This window comes from Palaemon carinicauda, chromosome 1 (genome assembly GCF_036898095.1).
Source record: "Palaemon carinicauda isolate YSFRI2023 chromosome 1, ASM3689809v2, whole genome shotgun sequence".
In the NCBI taxonomy this organism is placed as follows: domain Eukaryota; kingdom Metazoa; phylum Arthropoda; class Malacostraca; order Decapoda; family Palaemonidae; genus Palaemon; species Palaemon carinicauda.
In genome coordinates this window covers 303435168-303448580 of record NC_090725.1, presented here as the reverse complement: position 1 = coordinate 303448580, position 13413 = coordinate 303435168, and the positions used below count along the sequence as shown (strand labels likewise).

Here is a 13413-nt window from a genome sequence, read left to right as displayed (position 1 = left end):
TTTATGCTTTTATTTGTAAATAGATTTAAATGATTGTTTGTTTAGATACCGGGTGATTATTGTTTGTAAATAGATTTAAATGATTGTTTGTTTAGATACCGGTTGATTTATGTCTAATCCTCTGTCATTCGTAAAACGGTTAACTTTATTGTTAGAAACGTTTATATATATATATATATATATATATATATATATATATATATATATATATATATATATATATATATATATATATGTATGTATGTATGTATGTATGTATATTCTGCCAGCTTTTACCGTACTGAGGGAAAATATGAAAACCCCTGACACTCGCTCTTTTATTTCCTTCATGGTTTTTTTTTTTTTTTTTTTTTTTTTTTTTTTTTTTTTTTTTTTTTTTTTTTTTTTATATATAATATTCACACCCTTAGGCGTTGGTAGCCCACTGTAGGATAAATGTCTCAGACATGTCTTTCCACATGCGTCTGTTTATGGCCTTCCTCTGTCAGTCTATACCTGCAAATTTTCTTAGCTCATCAATCCATCGTGTTCTCTTCCTTTCCCAGCTTCTCTTGTAGTCATTAGTGATCCATTCTGTTATTTTTCTTGTCCATCTATTATTTGCCATACTACCGCTAGAGAGTTATGGAGTCCTTTGACTGGCCAGACAGTACTACATAGGACCCTTCTCTCTGGTTACGGTTCTTTCCCTTTGCCTATACAGAAACCAAATAGTCTGGTCTATTCTTTACAGATTCTCCTCTGTCCTCATACACCTGACAACACTGAGATTGCTAAACAATTCTTCTTCACCCAAGGGATTAACTACGGCAATGTAATTGTTCAGTGGCTACTTTCCTCTTGGAAACGGTAGAAGAGACTCTTTAGCTATGGTAAGCAGCTCTTCTAGGAGAAGGACACTCCAAAATCAAACCTTTGTTCTCTAGTCTTGGGTAGTGCCATAGCCTCTGTACCATGGTCTTCCACTGTCTTGGGTTGGAGTTCTCTTGCTTGAGGGTACACTCAGGCACACTGTTCTGTCTATTTTCTCTTTCTCTTGTTGAAGTTTTTATTGTTTATATAGGAAGTAGTTATTTTAATGTTGCTACTATTCTTAAAATACTTTATTTTTCCTTGGTTCATTTCCTCACTGAGCTATTTTCCCTGTTGGGGCCCTGGGCTTATAGCATCCTGCTTTTCCAACTTGGGTTGTAGCTTAGCATTTAATATATATATATATATATATATATATATATATATATATATATATATATATATGTGTGTGTGTGTGTGTGTGTGTGTGTGTGTGTGTGTGTGTGTGTGTGTGTGTATATATAGCCTAATATATATATATATATATATATATATATATATATATATATATATATATATATATATATATATATATATATATATATATATATATATATATATATATATATATATATATTATCATTCTTAGGAATAGACCTAAGCATTCAAGTTTGAATGATAAACCTTTAATTATTGGAGTCTTTTTTTCTCTGTTGTCTTATATATTTATATCTCAAACAGGAGCCACACAGACTTCATATTGCACAATACATTAATTATTAACTCCATGACATTTACACGGGTGCGCTTGTAGTGTTTTAATGGTCTAATTCTAAGAATTATTTCGCAATATTGTTTATACGCCATAAACACAGGTTTCATATCAAAAGGCTTGAAACCACAGATAGGCTACACTGTTAGCTGAAATGTGTAGTGATTTTAATTCTAAATGCTTTACGCATTACACGTTTCCTAAAATTGTATCCGGATTAGGGTGGTGCAATCGTTTCATAGGAAATGTCAGCGCTAACAGGAAATTCAGTGTGAATGACGTCATATATTGCACCATCTATAAATATACTAAATAATGTTCCTTCTTACCATATTGCTGCAAAAATTGGATTGCATATATATCTGTATTGAAATATATGTTTAAAACAACGCCAACGCATTACATTGTTCTGAATGTATAGTAATACACATTGCAAGGAATGTACATGAAACGTTTAGCCTTACGGAATTGAACATTACGTAAGTGACTTACAGTGCTACGTATGACTCTATATATAGGGGAGCATGCGCTTTATAACAAAGGAAACTATTATGACCATCCTGTAGGAAGAATTTGCTTTTAAAATAACGATATGATAAATAGTACACATATTTCCTTGAAAGAATTACTCGACCTAAAAAGAATAATAAATAATAAGACAATTTAATGAATTGGATTAAATAGCCTTAGGGAAACAGGATTTAGGATTACCGTATGAACCAATCGTTACATCAGTAATTTTCTAATAAATTAATGATAATTTTTGTTTCAGCCTGATGTATTTTTGTAATTTAACTAGAAAATTATTACTAGTTATGGAAATTAGTTGTTGAAATAGATGGATATTACATTTCTTAAACGCATTCGAAAACTAGATGCGATGCTCTTTTGTTTTAAGAAGAAGAACGCCATGTTTATGGCGGCGGCCAGGGTTGCCATTCCTACGATAATTATCGTACATGTACGATTATTTTAGGTCCAGTACGATGTACGATACATACCTTAGGCATATACAAATGTGTGTTTAATTAAACAATTATACTAAAATATTTTGAAATAAGTCAATCATGTAACTCCCTAACAATTATATTGAAACTGTGTACCATAATTTTGGTTGAAAAACGACAATTTTAAGGCTTGTGTACGATAATCCTGTCGAAATAATCTGGCAACCTTGGCGGCGGCTGTTCCGTGAATGAATCAACAACAAGATGGCCGTTGCTGTAGTCGAAGTGTCTGTGGCTCCTCCGTTGAAAAAATATGGTGGAGTGGTGATTACTTTAGATAATGTGCTTCTCCCGCCGGAAAAACTTAGCCCGTCGCCTTCCCAACAGGATGGTTTGGACCCAGAAATCGAAATGGACCTTCGAATTCTGGGATGTGAACTTATTCAGACGGGAGGCATTTTACTTCGACTTCCTCAGGTTCGTATTTGTATATTCGTGGCTCTATGGTTTATTTGTAGGGAAATCTGTTTTAAAATTCAAGGAGTGTTTATATAGTTTCACAATTTGGAACTAGAATGATTATTTTTTTGTTCGTGAAGAATTCAACATTCTAACATGCTCTGACCACATAGCGCATGGAGGAAACATACGCTTAATCTCCGTATATATAATAATGGATTATTTTTTCTTTGTGGGGTTTTTGATCACCCAAATCCCCGTTGCTTTACTCTAATTCCCAACCCCGTAACAAAAATATTACGTATAAGCCATCATATGGGAATTGTGTTTTCTACATAGGCCTAGGGGTGGTCATATTGTTAAAAAATAATTATTTTTTTGGTAATTTTCTTTTTTTTTAACCTTTGTCTATTGACGGACCAGCCCTGACCTGTACAATGAAAACATTAAGACCTTGAATTTTTCTTCATAATTTGTATGTAGGCCATACCTTTGGCCATCGTACCCTATACAATTATACCAAATTCTTTACCTAGTTTAAAGCATACTAATGGGAATATTGGTATACTATATCAAAACTACTTAATAACCAATATTTTGCCATGGGTTGCTTCTCTCCCAATTTAACGTCATCTCGCCAGTCCTCTGTTGTATCAAGCGGTACACGTGTGTGCGTGTGGTGCGCACGCAATCCGTATGGCCTAGTAATTTTGGGAAAGATATAGTGACGGACCGTGCAATGTTTTGAGCAGATAGTTTTTCCTGTATAGAATAATTTTCTTTCACTGAATTTGACCTCCATTGCAACAGCAAATAAACCGATAATCTGTTAGACCGTCTAAGAACGGGAATAATGTTTAGGTATCTAATGGTTTTTGTTCTGCCGTGCACTCGCTTTGCTCCTGAACAAGAAAAACATCTATTTCCTTTGTACTGGCAAATAGTACATGCAGAGCTGCGCACTTTAATCCGTTGGACTATTATTTCTTAGGTATTTAGTTTTCATTTGCGGGGGAAAGAAGTGTCATTTCGAAGAAAACTGACATTTTTCTGTAGTCAATGCCTGTTTCTTTAGTAGAAAAGCTTTTTTTCTTTTAGGAAGTATAATGAAACTTTTTAAAGTTTTTGATTATTTAAAATGCTTCAGAATATATATATTAGCCATTATAGTTATAGCATTATATAAAGTTTGTTCATCTTGTTTCATCTTTCCAAGGGACAATTTTTTTTTTTTCTCTATTTTTTCCTTGTGGCAGACATGGTGGAGCAAGTCTTGTTGGGGCTGGATTGATAAATTGATTAGAAATCATGGTACTGAAATGGTTTGAGGTATATTTGCTGCTTTCCGTACTAGGCTATTCTTCAGTAAAATCTAAGAACGACTGGGAACTACATTACTTATAGAAAAAAATCGAGGTGCTATTTTGGTATGCGATCTCATTCCTGCCGTGATCTTAAAAATTTTTCTTTTGCTTTGGTATGCGATCTCAATGTTTTTAATAGGTAAAAAATGAAAAGAATAATAGGAAATCTAATTGTTCTTGCCTCGCTGTCCACTCGCTTTGCTTGCGGAAGAAAAAAAAACATTAGGCTCCATATGTACTGGCAAGCGGTAATGGTGAGCTGCGCACACTAACATCGATGAGTGATTATTATTTCTTGGATAATTATTCCTTGTGTATATATATATATATATATATATATATATATATATATATATAATATATATATATATATATATATATATATATATATATTTAGAAAATTTAAAAAATTTAATGTCATGTTTCCCCAGAACTTGGTATTTTAGAAAAATTTTAAAATTTACAAGTGTTTCATGGAAGCAGAGTGTCTCTTCGCAAAGTATAGTGGATGATTAATTCTTTATTGCAAATTAAACTTATAATTTGGTGTTTGAGCATCAGTTAGAACAAAAGGAAAAGCTGTAATAATATGGAAGCAGTAATGGATGATTTTGCTATTCTTTAGTCATTTCCAGGGGAATAAATATTGATTGAAGGCCCAAAAATATTTAGAGTGACTAGAAGTAAGTTGCTATTATGACTTTTTTTTTTTTTATTTGTAATTTGATCCAATTATTTTAGCTTTGTTATTATAAATGCTTTGCTCTTGTCTCTGTAACGGTGCCTGATACCTTAATTTTCACTTTGAATAAGTTATTCAATTTTATTGTACTTAAGATTGTGTGAATAACTTAATCGAATTTTACATTATCAAAGACAATTGGTGGTCTGCACCTTTCTTGTGTATATTGTATATGAAAGCTGGAAATTCAGTTGTTAATATTTCCCTTTTCTTTTCTCTCACAGGTTGCAATGGCTTGTGGTCAGGTGTTGTTCCAGAGATTTTACTATGCCAAAAGCATGGTACGCTATTCGATGGAAACTACAGCTATGGCATGCATTGCACTGGCTTCCAAAATAGAAGAAGCTCCTCGCAAGATCAGGGATGTTATAAATGTTTTTCAGCATATTAGACAAGTTAAGAATGGGAAGTAAGTATATTTTGTCATTTATTTTATCTATAATTAAGCTAGTCTGTGTTTCAGATGATATGTGTATCATATAATTTATAAATAAGAAGAATTGGCTGAATATTTTAAAGGGAGTTGCAACATGGAAATCAAGACTTAAGATATAGAGTTCTTTTCTCCATTATTTTCACCTGAGTAGTGGATACTATGCTATACATTATCTTTAATTGGAAAGTTTTGAGCATATGCATAGAAATTTATATTAGATATGTAACACCTGAGTACAAAGGCCATAAATTCAGGCATGGGAGCCTTTGTAGGGTGACGGCCAGATCCCGTAGAAAACGGTAATATTCTGAACTGTGGCTGTCGTTCTAAAAACGATTTTGGCGGGAGAAGCTAACTTAAAAAACCCACCTAACCTTCGCTAAAAGTCGTATCCTTACCCAGGGGGCTCCCCCCCCCTTACACAACAGTTTCCTTACCTACGAGTACGACGGGAGAAGCTAACTTAAAAAACCCACCTAACCTATGCTAAAAGCCGTGTCCTTACCCAGGGGGGCTGCGCTCCCTCGGACCCCCCCTTACACAACATATTTAAGATCCGTAGACCATTTCCAAACGTTTTTATTCTATACAAGATAACAGTCGGAGCGATAATAAGCAAATTAGGACGCTTGGCCGTAGCGCTACAAACTACCCCAGGCATGAGCAAGACAATGGTACTGATTTGTTTGGTTGACTTTAACATAGAAGAGTAAGTTACAAACTTGCTGTGTTGTCTTCTGGGTATTCAACATTGGTGATCCAAATGGATGAAGAGTACTGATGGTAAGCACTCAAATTAAGATATTGTAAGCACTCAAATTGAGTTGATATTGATGAAATTTGATAGAATACATTATTATCATAAATAACTTGAAAGAAACTGGAATTGTACCCATTTTAAAGCAACTGTGGTATGCTGTAGAAGAAGAAAAGTTTTTCCGTGAACACTGTAACGAAACAGGCAGTCAAATAGGGAGACCATTGGATGCCAGGATGGCCTTAAATGGGAAAGTCAGAGATAATGTTCATGGTTTTATTCAGTTATATTTTTTCATGCTTATGATTTATTGGATTGTCTTGTATGTAAAACATCATTCTTGACTGGTTTATCTTACTCTATATTGTTTTATTTTTGTTGGCATCATATTAAATATTTTCAGCTATCTTATGCAGAGTAAGTGGCACTACCGTTTTCTATTTGTCTTCACATTTTGTAATAACATGCGTTGTTAGAAGTCTGACAAGTGGTATAGCAACTTGCTGCCAATAATGTCATCTTCTAGTCAACACTGCTATACCCAATTGGTCTTGGAACTTTCCAATATATTATGATCGTTGTTATGGAGACGTAACTGTGTCCATGTCTCCTGACCGTGTCTTGTTACTTGTCTCACTGTCAGCCAAGCAGTCACCTGTTCATTCTGACATGTTTCATCTTTCGGCCCTGGTAGAGGAACTTCCTCAGCCTGCTGCAAACTCTACAGGATTTTCCCATTCTGAGCTGTAGCATTGCATTTTCAAGAAGTATACTGTATATGACTACTACTATTAAAACAATATTAACCTTAATGACCCCCAATAGGGGCAGGAAAGAAATGGAAGTAGTAAAGAAATGACTAAAAGAGAGATTGCTAAGAATAGAACAATTTAATCCTGTCAAGGTCTTCAGATGTATGCTACAACCAGGGATTTTTATTGCACCGCCATTGGATTTATCTATTTGTGACACTGTGTATATATATATATATATATATATATATATATATATATATATATATATATATATATATATATATATATATATATATATATATATATATATATATATATATATATATATATTGTCTTCATCTCTTTCCCTGCCTCTTGACGCAAAGGGCCTCGGTTAGATTTCGCCAGTCGTCTCTAACTTGAGCTTTTAAATAAATACTTCTCTATCGTTTCCCACTTCACACTTTCATAGTCCTCAACAATGTAGGGCTCGGTCTTTCAACTCTTCTAGTGCCTTGTGGAGCTCAGTTGAAAGTTTATATATATATATATATATATATATATATATATATATATATATATATATATATATATATATATATATATATATATATATATATATTTTACAAGTTATTAAAGAGAGATATTTTATTTTCACCTATGGTATACCTTAGAGAATGTTCTAAAATCCTAGTCGAGACTTTTTTTTTGCTAAGGTGTTTATGAAATGCTGAAAACGGCCTGTCGCATGAGTGCCATATTTTTGTATTTTGCCATTTTTGCTTGATAGTAGCATCATTCATATTTTAATATCAAGACTAGAAAAGCAAATAGGATTACTGACATCAGATTAAGAATACATTGTTACCCTCTCTCACCCTCTCAAAAATCTATGGCGTGTTGTGCAACTTTCGTGTTCCAACATTTCTGAAACCTAATGAGCATTTCATATGAAATATGGTATGGAATGGTATAAAATCCCTTGATTATTCACTATGTAGCAGTGAAAAAGATGGTATGTTTATTATCCCTTTTACCCCCAAGCTATTAGGAACTCTCCAACCCTTAACCACCACACACTTTTTTTTCTATGCACATTTTGCAGTACTGTGTATATATATATATATATATATATATTTTTTTTTTTTTTTTTGAATTGTTCTAACAGCCTTAATTTTCTACACAGAGAGGTCAGGTTGGTCTCATTCTCTTGGAAAAGGTCTGAAGTGTTTTTGAAAAATCATCAAAAAATATGCAAAAAACAATGTGAATAGCAGTTTTTTGAAAGGACGTACCTGTACGTCCATGGGAGTAAAGGGATGAGTTTTGTGAAACGTACCAGTACGTCTAATTGGGGTAAAAGAGTTAAATAAAACAGGTAATGTTATGTGATTCACATATTTACTAGCTAAACTGATAATCTTCAGTGAATGATATATATGTTTACTAACTACTATGAGATTCAGGGCCTCTGTAACACTGTTTTTTGGACTTTGCTCCTAATCAAAGCATCGGATGTAGCTGAAAGTTGACATATGTATATTTTACAACCACACACAAATTTTGTCAGCATTATCAATAACCTAAACACAATAGTTTTAATTTTTATAGAGTAAAAACGATCTAGCCTACGCCATGGCCAGTGATAACGAGCCAAGAGTCGAAAACATTCACTACGTAAGCAATGTAAACACCTTTTGACAAAATTTTGCCCCGCCCATCCACCAGACACCCATTCAACTTCTTCCATCGGCTCTGAAACCCACAACAGTCAAGAATGGCTAACAGGATTTGGAATTGCCCCCGTGGTTGCAAAACTGCATTTGTCTTACGACTTGCAACTTTATACAGTCAAGAGAAAGCCCGTGGCCATATTTACTATAGCCTGAATAGGTAATTATTCAGTTTCTAGTTTAAATCCAATGTTTATAGTCTGATTTGTATTTAGCGTAACAGGATTATAATACTTGTAATGTCATTCAGGCTTTTGAACATTTCTATTAACTATTCACTATGCCACCAAAAGAGAGAGAAAGAGATGGATTGTATGTAAACAGTCTTTATATGACTATTTTTGTTAAAATAAGATTATTGTGCTAAAATCTCCATCAGACCAACCGTGTTAGCTATGTTTTGGGCATGACTGCATTTTATAAATAAATCCTGAATAGTTTTAGGAGTTTTATTTGTACATCTAATGGGAATTTATAGAAGTGAAGTGAACATAATTCATTTATCCTTTAAAATAATTACTACATGTAGCAAAACAAATAGTAGTAAAGATGATAATGCAATGAAGGAATGATACCATACTTTATCTTTAGCTTCAACATCGGCAATAACATACCCAGTTGCCATAATTTGTCATCTTAATGAAATAACCTATCATCTAAAGTTAAACTTAATTTCTGAGGAGGCCATGACTTATTGCACAGTGAAAGAATATGACAAAGACTTTATGAATGGCGGAACGATACATAAATGTGGGTGGGGTATTTGTGCTAGCGTAGTAATACTACTGTACTGTAGCAGTAGTGCCGTAACAGTACTATACATGAATTAAACGTTTAGGCCAACTGCTGGGATCCTTGAGGATCATTTACCACTTCTTACAACTACTCGAAAAATTAGTTTTTATAGCCAGAATTTAAATTTTCTGATCCAACAATGCCCATGAAAGCCTTCAGTGTTATCCTGAATTACAACGAGGCCAAAGTGGGTGGAGCCTCGTGAAGTCATCATTCTGACGATAATTACTGGTGAAGGTTTAAAGCCAAAATATGGTACCAGTTATTTATTTATTTTTTCTTTTTTACATTAAATACGTAGGTAGCTAGACAATAAATAAAAATTACTGGAGATTGGATATAGCAGTTATCAAATCAAGCTGGTCTACTACGTTTTTGAAAATTACCAACTAATCCATACACCTTGTCAATCTGATTGTGACCTATAAAGTAGACTGTAATTTCTTAGGAAACTTATTCTGGGAGTTAGACTAATAATCGAAGTTTTTGTATTTATTAACATATTTTGTTCGTTTGTTCATTATGACAATTCTCAGTGGAGAGGTTTCAGAGTTCATAAAGGTGTACTGCTTTGCTTTTATTTACACTTTTGTGTTATTGTTGGCAGAGGTATAGCCTTCGTTACGTATAACCAATCATCGATCGAGAAAGAGAGAAGAAATGCCGTCATAAGTTACGTAACGAGTGCGTTCGAAACCTTTTCTCTGAGTAAGTTGGCCCGTCTTCAAAAATCGTCACTTTTACTTAATAAAGTACCAAATTTATTCAACCAACGTAATGCAGAATATAGTCAAAATTTATGTGTAGATATAATGTGCATTCTGAATAAGCGTTATATTTATGAAATTCATAGAAAAAATGTTATTGCGAAAAAACCGTGTTACAGAGGCCCTGAATCTCATAGTAAACATGTAATTTATAGATTAAAATCAAGCTATTGCAGTATGTCTGCAATCTTGGTTCCAAGATACCAGAGCACGACTTTTATGTAGATTTGATTTTCTCCCTAAAGAGTGACCTTTTCCTTATACATATACTGAACACGAAAAAGTATATACCTTCTTCTATTAACATGCTTTTTTTCCCACTTGTAAGGGGTAAGCACAGTTTGCATTCTTTTTGAAGGACTTGGCTTTGGCTTTTGGGGTTGACCTTTTATGTACATTTGTAAACATCCATGGAAGTACAATACAGTACAATACTTCATTATTGTATGATGTAGAAACCAGTGTTAAGGGGGGTAAAACGTTGTAAGGTGAAATTTATTTTTCTGTTTAACAAATAAAGATGTGAACAAGGTTAAGTCGGAACAGACATATGTTGAGCTGTTGTAAATATAGATATTACTGTATCGTACAGGAGAAAGAAAGCCTTTTCAAGTTTGTTCATGATATGTATGCTTTGGACTTGGGTAAGCTTAATCATTTAATCTTATAATTCAATATTAATGTAACTACAATGCTGTTTCGTCCTAATCTTGAATAAATTCTGAAAGAACGTGTCTTATTGAAGAAGTTGACAGCTCACATGTTGGCTATCATTGGTTGTTCAGATATTAGCCATTTCTCAAGTGTTTACTGACATTGTTTTGATTGCAGGACCATTCAACCTGTGATTCTAGATAGTAACTACATATCCCTCAAGAACCAAATTATCAAGGCCGAGCGCCGTCTACTAAAGGAATTAGGCTTCTGTTGTCATGTCAAGCATCCTCATAAGGTAAGCCCTATGACGTTTGTCTCTTCTAAGGCGGTACTTTGAAAGCTGAGCTACAAGGCAGCATACGATCACATGCACCTTCCTTTAGTTTCCCGCCGATGGGCTTACTTAGGTGAAAGGATAATTTTAAGCCTGCATATCTACTTTAATTAGGATTGGATTAGGTAATATAAGCCTCTAAATATCATAGAGGTAGGTCACCCATAAAGCAATCGTTAATCTTGAGAAGTTGGTACTGAAAGGAAAATGTTTGAGAGTAGGTGAAAGTAACCCAAGGGGTCCCTAGACCTTTTGTCCTAAGTGTTAAAATTGCTCTGTAATTTGATATCCAGCTAATTATCATTAAAGTATTTTTTTGTATTACTTTGCCAAGCTGTCAGTAATTGGACCTAATTTCAAATTAGGTTAATTTTTTTTAGATTTATTTACTGGTAAAAGTTGAAGCCCAAACAATTTCGAAATGATTTTTCTAGTAACATCTAGAATAAAAGCTGTGAAAATGGCAAATAAGAAAAAAATGGAGTTTATGTCTAATACATACATGTACTGTATGTTGATTTTTTTTTCTCAGAAACCCTGTCATATTTTAAAGTAGAGGGAATTTGTCAAGTATTGGATATGGGTTTGGTTGAAGAAATATATTTTCAGAGTTATAGTTATAAAGCAGTTGTTTGTAGTAATTAAATTTGCTAAATGGGGCACAGTTTTTACAAATATATCTAAACATTCGATGTACTGTAAAATCACTTGATGAATCAAGCATTTTTATAACTTTCCATAGTGTTTGTTTTCCAAAATTCCTCATTGAATTTATTTTAAAGATACTTATGAAAGATTTGTAGTCTGATTTAGTAAATAAAATGGGGAAAGTAGAGAGATCTTAAGGAGTGAAGAATGTATTGTGGTGCCAAGTATGTCACACTTATTAGGTCACCAGAAGGTAAATAATTCGTGCATCTACAGTCGACAACCTTCCTTCTCTTTTGACCAACGTTGCCTCCTACATTTCCTTTTCGTTGTGCCAATAGCTCTTTAAATACTGTATATGGTTGCATTAAATACATGTTAGAAATTAAGGTAATCGTCATACTTTCCTAATGCGTAACTTGAAGATTTGGAAAATTTCTGGGAAATCTTTACAAGTATGCCTTATTATTTTTCTTCTCTTAAGCTTAAGGTTATGGAATATTGTGGCCTTAGTAAAAGTCTTTTTAGAAAATATTTACATTGAGAATGTTTTTGTATGATTTTACGTAAAACTTTAATTTAATAATGTTGGACAAAATTTTTTACCATGTAGTACACAGTACCTTTGAATGGGTAAGCCTCATTACAGTATATCATGTCTCAAGGACAGATTATATGAAGGTGCATAGAATTATCAATACTAGGAAAGCCTTGTAGGTTAGTTCTCAGAGTCGCCCTGGAAGACTTAGTACTTAATGTTGACAGTTGTTGATTTTTCAGTGTAGCATCTGACTTGTGGATCAGGTGTCTTTGCAGAGATTAAGAGCTTCTCGTCACTTGTGAGTGGTGTATTTTGATTTATAGTTTTTCCATTGGTTTTTTTTTTTACATTTTTTTCTTCAAATATTTTTCCTTTTGTATTAATGCTCATTTTACGCCACTTCATGTAAATATTCATAGTGTCTTTGAAACTAATGTTAACCACATTGTGAGCCTGGCAAATACAGTTCATCAAGGTAAACCAAAAATTGAGTAACAGGTTGTACGTGATAATAATTCATCATTTACTTATCTTTTAGTTTTATTTTACAGCACTGCATGAATTTCTTATATTTTCCAGACAAATATTTAATTATGCAGTTATTTACAAATATGGAAATTTATTCCACATTGGATGGTTGCATAAGTACTGTACTTGTGTAAAGTACATATGAACCCTCTCTTGAAGAGAGGCAATTTTGCCTATATACAGCTGGGCTGTGTAGGAATCAGGAGATCTTATTTAAGTTTCAGATATCCAGTTGCTGTGTTTATTATGTTTGGTGTCCTACTGAAGTATTTGTAAAGTAGGTTGCCCGACTCACCCTTGAGTATGAGAGAACATTTGTGGTTAATGCTAGTTATTGCATCTTGGTATTTGACATATAAATATACATATTTGTCGTGTTCGTATGCTAATGCTATTTGTTTTTATAG

General features: G+C 33.4%; 1 protein-coding gene across 1 annotated transcript in view; it reads left to right on the top strand.

Moving 5' to 3' along the window:
* Positions 1 to 2758: 2758 nt before the first annotated feature.
* The window catches only part of LOC137658471 (cyclin-L1), a 42654-nt gene continuing 31999 nt past the window's right edge, over positions 2759 to 13413 (top strand). Inside the window, exons 1-3 of the mRNA XM_068393215.1 lie at positions 2759 to 2988; positions 5301 to 5485; positions 11130 to 11250. Coding sequence (XP_068249316.1) covers positions 2776 to 2988; positions 5301 to 5485; positions 11130 to 11250 — 519 coding nt within the window. The 5' untranslated portion in view covers positions 2759 to 2775. The remainder of the gene's footprint in view (positions 2989 to 5300; positions 5486 to 11129; positions 11251 to 13413) is intronic.